Source organism: Eretmochelys imbricata, chromosome 12, assembly GCF_965152235.1.
Source record: "Eretmochelys imbricata isolate rEreImb1 chromosome 12, rEreImb1.hap1, whole genome shotgun sequence".
Taxonomy (NCBI): domain Eukaryota; kingdom Metazoa; phylum Chordata; order Testudines; family Cheloniidae; genus Eretmochelys; species Eretmochelys imbricata.
Window position 1 is genome coordinate 8,845,790 of NC_135583.1, and position 12,620 is coordinate 8,858,409.

At 42.5% G+C, this 12,620-nt stretch overlaps 1 protein-coding gene across 8 annotated transcripts in view; it reads right to left on the reverse strand.

The window, feature by feature from the left end:
• The window catches only part of GNAO1 (G protein subunit alpha o1), a 253,722-nt gene that overhangs the window by 91,876 nt on the left and 149,226 nt on the right, over window positions 1-12,620 (reverse strand). For 2 of the 8 annotated variants that reach the window (XM_077830873.1, XM_077830868.1), the window contains exon 4: window positions 3,336-3,351. The exons of 3 other annotated variants lie outside the window; for them this stretch is intronic. In XM_077830873.1, coding sequence (XP_077686999.1) covers window positions 3,336-3,351 — 16 coding nt within the window. Of the gene's footprint in view, window positions 1-2,751; window positions 2,781-3,335; window positions 3,352-3,927; window positions 3,936-9,862; window positions 9,884-12,620 lie in introns of all 8 variants that reach the window. 3 more of the 8 variants (XM_077830871.1, XM_077830869.1, XM_077830874.1) reach the window with 3 other exon arrangements.

Below are 12,620 nucleotides of genomic sequence, written 5' to 3' on the forward strand. Positions count from 1 at the left end.
TAAGGGGCTGGAATTGAATTCCACTTAGACTATTAAGAGCAGCTGAAGGTCTGTACTGGATTGTCATTGGAAAAATGATTTTCCCTAGATTAGCTATAAGGTGACCTAAAACCTCAGGGCCAAATTTACAAAGGTATTTACATGTGCAGATAAGCACACTGGAGTTTACAAAAGCACCCAAGTGAGTGAAGCACCTAACTCCCATTGACTTTCAATAGGCATTAGGGTCCAGATCCTCAAAGGGATTTAGGAGCTAGGTGCCCCCATTGAGGACCTGGGCCTAGGTGCTGAACTTGCTTAGCTGTTTCTGTAAATCCCACTAAGCTCCTATTTGTGTCTCTAGGCACCTAAACACCTTTGCAAATCTGGTGGCCTTATCATAAGGCCTAAGTGAGAGACAACTCTGCAACTGTATTCATTTCTTCCAAGCATCTATTTAGACTTATTTAAAATATGCCCATCCAGAGGTCTGGGCACATGTACAAAATGTATTTGCCTCAACGCAGAGCGGAATCCCAGTGTGCTGTACAAACACTGCCCTGAAGATGTTGCAATCTGTACAGACAAGACCGACACTGGGTGGGAGGGGAAACTGAGGCATAGAGAGATGACTTGACTTGTGTAAAGTCACATGGCAGGTCAGTGACACAGCAGGCATTAAACCCAGGTCTCCTGACTTCCAATCTAAAGCACTCTCCATTGGACAACACTACCTCCCCAAGTAACAGCTGTATACTCGACTGGTTAAACCAATTCCTTCATCAAAAAATAACAATTTGCAATTTCTTTTTTTTTTTTCCAATTGTTTGGGTTACGTTTGCTGCTACAAACCAACCCCTCCCCACTCCCCGCAATGATTGAATAGGTATCCCCTTTAAGGTAACTTTCTGATTTTAATGTTAACTGTTTTCATTTCCCCAAGCAGGGTAATGAACCCCGCCAGGATTTCCGTGTGTGTGTTTGCAAATATTTGCATCCTGCTGCACAGACTGCTTTCTTCGTTCTCCTTATCGTGGTAAGATGGCAGCTGTGCCAGCTTGCCAGGCAAATTTAAAAGCATTTTGAAACCTCCGTCCTACACAAATATGAATGGGTTTTCATCTAAGGGGAATGCATTATTGGAGAAGATGCATTGTTTAATCATTCAGAAGGTTATTGTTTGAAGTGCTCACAGTCAACAGTGCCTTGAGTAGTACAGCTAAAAAACCAACAACAACAAAACGAGGAACTTAATTTCACTCTCCTTAATTATGCTGTCTGTATGCAGAATCTTAAGTACACTGTGGGCCAAACTCAGATGTGGAGCAAGGGAGTGCAATTCCATGCGTTGTCTTTCCCCAAGTTTGGCCCTGTGAGGATGCTAGAGCAGCTCAACAATAATTCCCTGGCAATCAGTTTCTTTGCTGTTCTGACTTATTAACACTCCAAAAATATTTTTGAAGTGTGTTTCTTTAAGGAAGATAAAGCCAGAGGCTCTGGAGGGAGACCACTGATCTGACCCAGTATGGCCATTCTTATAGGCACATAAATCAGAGCACCTTCAGGACCATTACATCTATATTAAATGCGTATTTAAGACATTGGCTTGAAAATATTAGCAAAATTCCTATAGCTTTTACCAACAGAGCTGATAATTGTAAATAATAGCTCCAGCCAGCTTCATGCTCTAGTGCCCAATGCAGGAAACATAAAACATCATTTTTATGCTAGTACAGGAGGCTATATTAGCACAATTAATGATGAAGGTTATCAAAAGAAACACAGGTGTAAACACATATAGCCCAGAGCAAATCTCAGCTCAGTAGTACTGTACTCCATATTGAGATTTAAATAAAGCACCATCCATCCAACTTTTGTGTGAAATAATAATTAACATCTGGATCCATTCTCATCACTATGGCAGTTTTTAATAACGCCAAAACAATGGGGCTTCAGTCTCGACTGCAGTGACCTTCGGAAAAGCATTACTAACTTCACTAGACTTATCATCAGGAGCTTTATTAATAACATCAGTGACACGGGCCAAATGGGACCCCTTGGCGACTCCTTGTCCATTGGATTAGGTAGGAATTATTCTTCAAAAGATCTTATTAATCAGAGTAATATCAGTGTTGCTCTCAGTGGTCATTTTTAGCATATTTCAGACTATCATAAAGAAAGCGCTCCAAGAAGTCCAAGCAATCAGATTCAGTGGGATGGTTGACCATGCCTTAGCACTGGTAGTTTTGAACATTATGGAACTTGGACATCTTAGACTTTTGTATTTTGAAGTCATATCGAGAGTGGGAAAATGACAAGGAATCATTTTCAGTTTTGTTTAATTATTTCCTGCGTCAATGCTTTATTTTGCATGGATAGAAATCCCTGATGGTGTCTTCGTTTGCCCAGAAATTCTGGGACAAATACTCTCAGTTTCACTGTCTTATAACTTGGAAGCAACATTGTTCAGGAGACAGAGTTTAATACCAGCAGAGGTACACCTTGAGCATTAGATACATTTGTAACATGGCATTTATTATTCTGCTCTATGACTTCTGGGTTCTATTCCTAGCTGCATCACTGATCTGCTGTGCTGCTTTGGTCAAGACCTTTAAAGCTCTTTGCCATCACAATGGTCACCTTACTGGCAATCTTAGCAGAGATGCAAAAGATTGAATAAGCCATAAAGACCTGACTCTCCCCCTCAGAGGTCATCTTATCGTATCGACGAGAAAGCACATAGCTGGGGCACTCCCTCTGCCTGGGTTGGACCCGTAGTGGAATAGAGACGCTCAGATGCACTCACTGAGGAGCATGGTGTAAAGAAATCTATGTAGATAGGCGGGTAGATGACTTGAGTCTAAAGTATAATCAATCCAGAGCCTTTCGAAGGCCTACATTCATTTAAAAAAGAAGTAAACGACAGGAGGCACAGTGAAGAATGTCCCTAAGACTAGGCTTCTGGAGTTCATGTGCTTTTAATTGTGGCTGTGATCCAGGATCTGTATACCGGGGCAATACAAGGAAGTCAAATGTAATACTGTACTAGTGGTCTGTCGTTGCCGCCATAGCACCCCTAGCTTTGGACACAGCAAGCGCATGAATGTCGTCTTCTGACAAAGGAAGGGCTGGTTCCACAAAGTGGGCAGGTAAAGGTTTGGAACAGGTTTCTATGCGCTGTCCTATCTCAGTCCTGAAACCTTAATGAAATAAAGGCCCTTTCACTCCTTACTTTCTAGCTTGTGATTGATTTGATTAGTCTGGCCTCAGTGGGCCTGACCCTGCACCAATCTCCCACTGATGTGAGTGGGTGTTTTGGAGGTGCCAGGAATGCAGGACTGGAACAAATAAGACACAACAAAGGGCGAGCGTCTGGATTCCATGTGACAATATCACACACCGTATTAGGGCTATTTTCTATCTGATCTATCTATGCATTCATCCCAGGCTCATCCCAGTAATATCTAGCCTCTTACTGCTCTCCTCTCATCTTGGAATAATATTCACCAGGAAACAGTTCAAACAAATCCTTCATCACACAGTACTCAAGGCAGAAATTAGCAAAGGAATTCCAATTTTCCATTCAATTGGATGTGAGACTAGAAATGCTATAGCAGGGCTTCAGTGATGGCTGCTTGGACAGTAGAGGTTCCGTATTTGGGTGATGTTTCTTAACCAGCAGCTCTCTGTTTAAATTGCTAATACCAGCCCTATAATGGGATACGTTGTTGTAGCAGATTTAGCACAGATTCAGTCTTGCTTTCCAGGGCAATATGAACTACAGCTGGGCCAGAGACACAAAGTTTGGATCCGAATCCAGACCTGAACCTTCCCCAAATTCAGAGTTGTTCAGTTGTGAGTTCTGGTTTAGCTTTTTATAGAGGAACAGCCCCATACCTGCCAACACCCTCAACAAAACCCCCATATTAAATGTGCACATATTTGAACTAGTCATCCTTGCCAGTATCTTAAAGATATTTTATTCCTCTACCAAGATCTTTTGCTTTCACCTCTATCTGGCTCTCAGCCTTCACCTCCCTAGGTTGGGTCTTGCATCTCCAGGATGGATGAACAATCCAGGGAATGACAAAGGAGAAAGGGACAGCTAAGAATAGATGCTAGAATCTAGTTGTGGTCATGCTAGGGTTTTCCCCATAGGTGATGGGTTTAGATCTGTTGTGGGTTTAGACCCTTAGACCTGTTGGAGGGTTTAAACTCCAGTAGTCTATTGTGAAAATCCACAGAGTTGAGAAGGCTCACCCATGATTCTGAATTATTTGCTTTCAGGGTTTTGCTTTGGGCCCATCTCTGATATGAAGTGGCTCTTTATAATCAGAACTTTTGCCTCTTTCCATCTGGATTGAAAGGGCACTGTTGATCCTGCAGCACTTTAACACCATGCCAGTTAATATTTATTTTAAAAATGACTGAAATGGTTTGTTTCACTGATCAGGAGTCAGGGTTCTGTTCTGTCGACAGGGCTTCAAGTAAGACGCCTCTCATGCATCACAACACAGCAAAGCTATTAAAAACTGCAACTTCATTTCGGTTTCTCTGTTGATCAGCCAAGCGGGAATTCTAATGTAATCAAAGTTTAATGTCTCCCTTGTAAATATCACAAAATCAGTAATTGGTTTTATAATTGAATTTTCAGATCACGTATCAAAGGAATAATGCTGCACACAAGATAAGTAATGGCCTGCCTCTGAAAGGCCAAAGGTCTGATATGGAAAATTCTACAGAATTTAGATAAAGATTTTAATATACCACTGTAGTGCTAAGAATAGACTATGTTATTTATATTGTCAATGGAAATGGCTGAAATCATAGAGGTCTTTGGAATATAAAGCTCCTCAGTCCATTATTCACAAGAATCATGTTCATGGAGCAGAAGCTGAAAGCTTACACAGATGTGTGGATCGTGACAGATCAAGTTCTTGTTCTGGGCTCTGTCCTACAGCCCCAAGGTGCTCATGGGGGATACACCTTTTGTGGAGAGGGGGAGCATTACCCTTTTCCATAAACAGAGTAGAGGATTTTCCAGGAGGGAAAGGGCAGGGAGTAATAGCCCACTTCAAAATGGGATCCCTCATTTAGAGAGGGCCACATGCTAGCTGCCTGTTGCAGAAACTGGGGGAGGTGGGGCTGTCAGGGACACAGAACCAGAGCCTTTCACTTCTTACACATCTGTGTGCTCCCTGGGCAGATCTGCAGGATTTGACGATTTCCAGGCTGTTACCTGCCTCCTGCAGATTTTTCCATGGGAGGGATGATCCAAATTTTGTACTCCTTCCTTAATCAGGCAAACACCCACTGAAGCTGTGGGAGTTTTAGGTGCTCAGCACCTCTCAAGATTTGGCTGCGTGGAAGTTAGCATAAGTAAAGGGGTTGATTATCCTAGCATCTGAGCATCAGCATCCACAGTGGTTGGAAGAACCGCCAAATGGGGCATAGTTTGACCAAATGTGTAAGATTAAAATATAAAAAGAAAAGGAGTACTTGTGGCACCTTAGAGACTAACCAATTTATCTGAGCATAAGCTTTCGTGAGCTACAGCTCACTTCATCGGATGCATCCGATGAAGTGAGCTGTAGCTCATGAAAGCTTATGCTCAAATAAATTGGTTAGTCTCTAAGGTGCCACAAGTACTCCTTTTCTTTTTGCGAATACAGACTAACACGGCTGTTACTCTGACACGTAAAATATAAAAAATACCACTAGGGTGTGCTATACCGTCTAAAGAAGGTGGAGCTTCAGGAAACTAATTGAGAGGCAATTGATGCCAACGTCATCTTGAAATACCATGCCCTCTGCAGCTTCTCCAGACACTAGGGAGTTGTCAGCTAAATCATAGATCAAAATGTAGCACTCCAGAATGTTCTGGGGCACTGGTTCACTCCTGACTGGGACAAAAAAGGGATGCCCCCTGAATTACTAGTAACACTTATCAGATGACCCTGGGGACCAGATTCAGATCTCATTTAGACAGATGTAGAGTCATAGACTTGACGGCCAGAAGGGAACATTATCTAGTCTGACCTCCTGCACTTCACAAGCCACAGAATCTCACACACCTACTCCGACAACAGACCCATAATCTCTGGCTGAGTGACTGAAGTCCTCAAATCTTGATGTAAACACTTGGAGTTATAGAGGATCTATCATTTACAGCAGTTCAAACCAGACAGTGACCCAGAAAGTGGTGTAAATGAGATCAGAGTTTGGCTCTGGGGTTTTATTGGTTATTTCCAGGGATCCTAGAAATCCGTTTACCACACAAAAACGTGGACAAACGTGGAATTTGCCTTTTTACAGAGACACTTTAATTTTTACATTTTGTGAAAAAATAAAAGCATATGCAGTAGAACCCTTTTTATCCGAGCCTCCATTATCCGTCTCTCCGTATTAACCGAATCACCAGCTGCCCAGGCCTGACAGCAGCTGGGGCTCCAGGTGGCCATCTGGAGGCCCAGCCACGTGAGGCTGGCAGCCAGAGCCCTGCCACTGTCAGCCCCAGCTAGCTGGTGGTTTGGTTAATACAGAGAGCCGGCTAATGGAGGTTTGGATAAATGGGTTTCTACTGTATATCAGTAAAACATTGAGCTCAATTGATACCTATCTATATATTGTGGATAGGGAAACTAAAGTTCAGCACTTCATTTTAATTGTGGAAAACATTTGGATTTTTGTTTTTTTTTTATCAGAGAATTTTAGGATTTTTATCACAGAAAACTTGGATCCCTGGTGATTTTCCATCCAATTATTCATCAGACCCAACCCTACTTAGAGTTTGATAATTGACAAGATCACAAAACAAGCTGGAATGGCTGCAGGCAAAATCCAAAACATCTCATTTAAAAAATATGTCTCATTAACAATGTGGATACTTTTGTTGCCACATTTGATCATATTGGTTTTTGATGGTGGCCCAATGTTAAAATTCCTTTATAACTGTGCTCTCTGCTGTTCCTATTACAACAGGCTTCCATCTTTATCATATTTTGGCCAACATTTTCATACTCAGTGATATTTCCAAGAGTACAATAAACATCCACTCCGAAGCCTTACTTAATTCTTTTAATCTGTTCCATCTTTTTATGACTGTATTTCGTATACGTTCACTGATCTTTCTCCCCCTGCTAATTGAGTGTGAATATCAGCAAGCCTGAGCAGTAGTCAGACAAGGAGGGGGCCTGTTTTTCCTCTCACAACATTTTTTAACTGGTGCAACTCCACTGGTTTCAGTAGCGTTGCTCCTGGTTTACATCAGTGGATGAGAGAGGAGAACTGGTGCCAATGAATCAGCTTGACCATGATCCTCCTATGTTCTTTTCATATTCCACCTCAGTCAATCCGAGGCAAGGAAGAGTATGGGAGAAGGAGGCTGGACAACCGCACATGGCAGATGTTCACGTGTCACAGATATTGGTCACATAACTTGATGCACCACTGGGAGACACAGAGATACTCCAATGATGAGGGTGATATAAGAATTGATATAGACTAGAGCGTTGTTATAGCTAGAGCTGGTCAGAAATTCTCTGCTGGAACGTTTTTCCATTGAAAAATGCCAGTTCACCTAAATCAAAACATGACATAGGGTCAGTTAGGTTTCAACAAAGGTCTGACAGAAAGCTGACAGGAACGTGGCAATCTGATGAAAGAATTGTTCTGACTCTCTTGTTTAATGAGATAATTAGAATGATTTGTAAAATACAGTTTGTGTGTCTTGTGTGTATATATACACAAAATATTACATATTATATACATGCATATACATATATATGTGTGTGTCTGTGTATATATGTATATGCATGTATATAATATATTTTGTGTATATATACACACAGACACACAAACTGTATTTTACAAATCATTCTAATTGTCTCATTAAACAAGAGAGTCAGAACAATTCTTTCATCAGATTGCCACGTTCCTGTGAAAATCCTGTTTTGATTTTGATACAACTGCATTTTTCAACAGAAAACTGTTCTGTCAAATTTGCCAACCAGCTGAAGTGTTGGTTTTAACTCACCTCTTCCTTTGACAGAATAGATGGTGTGGGCTGTTTTTTTTTTTAACTTGGATGAACAGTATTAAAAAATAAATGGCGGTTTTGCTTGATCGAAGTCTCAAAAAATGGATTGATGTATTACTTACCAATACGTTCTTCCTGTCATTCAGAATGTGTCCTTATGAAACATCAACAAAGAGAAAGTTTACCCTTGATCAGCAATGTAATAACATGAAACTAGCTAACTGCAGATGAGAATGCTATTCACAATAGCTCAGCCTAAATGTCCATTTACATATTGGGCACAATTGATATGTTTAGGTAAAAAGATTCCACAAAGTTGCAGACACATCAATCCTGAGATCCATAAGTGCCTCGGTTTGCAATAGGTAGCTGTTATTAATAGTTCCCACAGACAAGAAGCCCAGAAATTATTCAATAATCAATATACTGGGCAACTTTTGCTGATAGTATGCATTAAAGCACAAAGAATGTCTCAGCTAGACTGTCACAAATGATGACGAAATGGGTATGCAATTTATTTTTTGCGGGGAAGAGGAAAGCAAGCTTGACCTCATCATTTAATAAAGACCCCATTTTTAACTGTCGCGCTATTTAGCACATCATTGGAAATAAAACCTTCTACCCTTTCATCTTTCAGAGACCAGGACAGTACCATTTGAAATGTGGACAATAAAGAATAAAGGCAGCCAGCAATTTAGAAGGTTACAGAAATCAATCTGTCATCATCTGCTACGCGCATACATACAAATTAAACACAGGACGATGCTAATGATTTCGATTGTTTAGAACGTTGGGCTGAATTCTCCTCTTGCTCACATTGGATTTTACACCAACAGAACTCTGTTGATTTCAGTGGGGGTTATTCCTGATCTTCACCACTGGAATTGGGCCAGCTGAAACTGTTGTGGTTGGCAGGACAATTCTTCTCAGGGCAAAGACGGCACCTTCTGTTAGATGCCACTGCCTAGGGTTCTTGTGCTGCTCCTTTAAGAGAAAAGCGAAGCCTACACTGTTGTTGACTGGGCCACGGGTCACAGAGGAAAAAAGTAACCGTGTCAGAGTGTCTTCAATCTCGACATGTGTTTGTAAGGGGGAGAGAGGACCCAAGACATCTCTCTGCTTTGGCATTCTCCATAAAGGGGTAGGGCACAGGGACAAAGGACTCCATGGTGGCTCCAGCCTGTACAAAGGGAGGGAGCCAAGAGGCAGCAGCTGTACTCCCAGGAAGCCCTGGGGGTGCTGGGATGGGCTGTCCCTGATAAGCACTAGTGGAACCAGCAGTATTATTCTGTGGGAAAGGTTGATGTAGGTGTGCAAATTGCAAAGGCTGCTTTAAAGTGTGGCTTTGGCGATAACGCTAATGACTGTGTGCGGGGAGGGGCACCGCGACGTAGCAACCCCAGCAAGCAAGCATCCTAGTGTGGTGTATGCATCATTGCGCATTGTTTGGCAATAAGGCTATAGCTGTGTGCGGGGCCCAGTATGCTCCCCATGGGGCAGGAGTCACACGTCAAGGAGCCTCCCAACATCTAGATGCTCATGACACCCTTACATGAAAATGGCTCCAGAAGGGCAATGTATTATTCATTATTATTGATTATATATGTTGTATTTATTCTCCATAAATTCTTATGACACGTTCATGTGAAAATAATAATTTCATAATTCACTGTCCAATACACATGAACTGAAACACAACTGGCTCTGCAGCGACAGCGTATCTGTGCCCAGGAACTATAGTTACAGGGTATGTGTAGAGGAAAAAAGTAACCGTGTCAGAGTGTCCTCAGTCTCGACATCCCTGGTACCAATAACCAGCTTCCCCACAAGAAAATAAAGAAAAACGAACATTTGTCTGCAGGCTTCCTGCCAAGAATGGGACTAATTTAGTGGTGGCAACACCAAACAGCATGGGTTCCGGAAGGCAGGCAAGCAAAGGCTTAATTGCCTTGGTGGCAGGGCTAATTCTGCCTGCTAATAGCAAGGGGTCACAATAGGGTTGTTGGACAGACAGGTGAGAAGCTGCAAGAATTTGTGAGAGGAAAAGGTGGCTGGGCAACTGGTTGTAATCAATGTTTAACGAGCTTCAGCGAATGATTGGCGAGCGGGGGTTTAGTGCTACATAAAAGGAGGGAGTGGCTCCTTCTCTAGGACCTTTTCTTTCATTTGGTTGGGGGGAGAGATTAGCAAAGCTAGGTGAATGCTTGCCTTATTCCTTTCTGTTAGCCTTTCACTTAGCCCAGGGCAGCCCCTGCTAAAACACAGCCAGCAGGGCTGGTATGAGAAGGTTCTTGAGGCAATAATGTGGGATTGGCCGAGTCCTTGGGAGTCCAACTTTACTCTCTGTATCTCATTCATCTGGCTTGGCTTTGCTTGGCCTGTTGCAAGCCCCCAGGAACAGGGAAATGGCACTGCAGGGCTCCGCACTGCTCTGAAGCTATGGGCAATAGTGCTCCTTTCCAGGGGGGGGGGGCGGGGGTTGTCTACAAACAAGCTGTTTAAAGAGGGGGGGCGGGGGAGATGGCTAAATAGGAAACTACAAGTATGCAGAAGGAGCCACTCTGGACATCCTGATGGAACACTTAGTCATATGCTAGCAGGATTCTGGGGAGGCTTCTGCAAGCTTGTGTTGTGGATATCTTGCCACCAACTAGAAAGGGTGAGAGCCGTTGGGTGACTTCCTTGCCTCTGATGAAGTCAGTCTCTCTCTAGAGGGTATTGAATCATCCTTTCCCATACGCTCTGCCCTGAGGCTTCTACAAATACTCCTAAAGCGAACCTCTTTTCTTCAACATTGCATTGAAAGGCAGCTGCTGTCAACCAACTTCTCAGGGCAGGATCTGCTGCTCCACCCCCACCCTGAGTCTCTACCTGCAGCCCTGATAGGCAGGGACAGCAGCTGAACCTTGTGCTATGCTATCAGTGTGCTCAGGAACAAAGCATAACCACAATGAATGTTTCTTTGCCAAATGGTGTGGCCCCTCCCCTGCATCCTTGCTTGTGCCTCCAAGAGAGGAAAAAAGAAATGGATTTAGGGGATTCCTCTCTGTATGTGCACCCCAGAGACCTGTTTTTTTGGGGGGGGATGGGAAACATTTTTGCGGACACCCTTAGTTCAAATATTGGCAGCCTCACTCTGCCATTTATAACTATACCCAGTGATGAGTAGGACTGTCTTTGCTTTTCTAGCAGAATAGAAGTGGACTCCCACTGGTATATTTCCACTGGTATATTTCATACACGGTGAACTCTTCTGAAGTCATGAATTAGAGGAAGCAACTGGCTATGTAGAAACACTAAGCAGCTACAGTAGAACACTTGGTTATACAGCGAGGAAGGAAATGTTGACCTGGACACCAGTATTATTCCTCTAAGCCTTTAGTTTTCATTATTATTTAAAATTGCTATTGGGGTGGCACCTAGAAGTCAACTATTGTGCAAGGTGCTGTATAAACATCAGGAACAGCAGCATGATGGAATTACAATGCAGTTGTGCAGATGGGAATATGGTATAATTGTAGGGCTAGGTACTGTCCATTACCAAAGATCCCTCCTGTCTGTCTAACTCTATTTTTAGAGTCCCTGCTGTCCTTGAATCTAGCCCCCATAATCAGAACTGCACAATAATTTAGTCAGGGAGACCCTTCTCCTTCAGCCTCCCCATGATGATTCAGCAGCTAGTGTTTGGTTGATTTTCCTGTATTTACTTCCTCTATTTTTTACTTTTTATTGACTGAGTACAACCCTACCCTGTATGCAGGATATCCTCCTAAGTAATCATTTGTCCAGCAGTCTGGAAAATGCCTGGTTCATCAGGGGCTAAATTAGCTTCCTGGGACCAACTGCTACCATTTCAAATCTGATTTTTTTTTTTTTGACCAAGGTACCTTCTTTTTTGAAGAAGGTAAATGTCTGATTCACCTCTGAAGAAACTTTAGATACTCTCTGAAAACATCAGGAGACAGACAATTAAAGAGCAGAGGGGCTTCCCCTCAAGGAAAAACCTGCTTTTGTTTTTGAGGCTCACAGAAAGCTTTACACAGATGAGTGGGCATTTAATTTTCTTCTTGCTGATGGCCACATGTGCAAACATATTTCCTTGAGTTGCCAGAGTTGCACAAAATAGGCTGACAGCAAGATGTACAAGAGGAACCATCCAGTTGTAGGTAATAATTAAATGACAGGCTCTTCCAACTGCTAATATGGAAGTATTAAGAATTCAGCTGTGGGTTTCCTGCCCCTGGCTCAGAGCTCTCCTAGAAGCAGATCAGCAAGCAGATTTCCTGGCTCCTTCCTTTCTGTGGAGGGGAGGTAATCTGCACCAACTATAGACCTGGTGTGGATTATTTCTCCTGGCATTGGTTCAGCTGAGCTGCTCTTGCCCTGTTTGGGGGAAGTATTTCTGATGAACAGCAGTGTAACTATAAGTGCATAATCTCCTCATGAGACATGTAGGTGAAATTCAAAAAATTAAAACAGCTCCCCCAATTAAAGTCAGCCATATGTCTTATGGCACCTATTCATAACAAATAACACTTTAGGGTTCCTTTAGAACAAAAATATAATATAGTAAATTTCCAATTTAGCTGAGTTTTGGATTTCC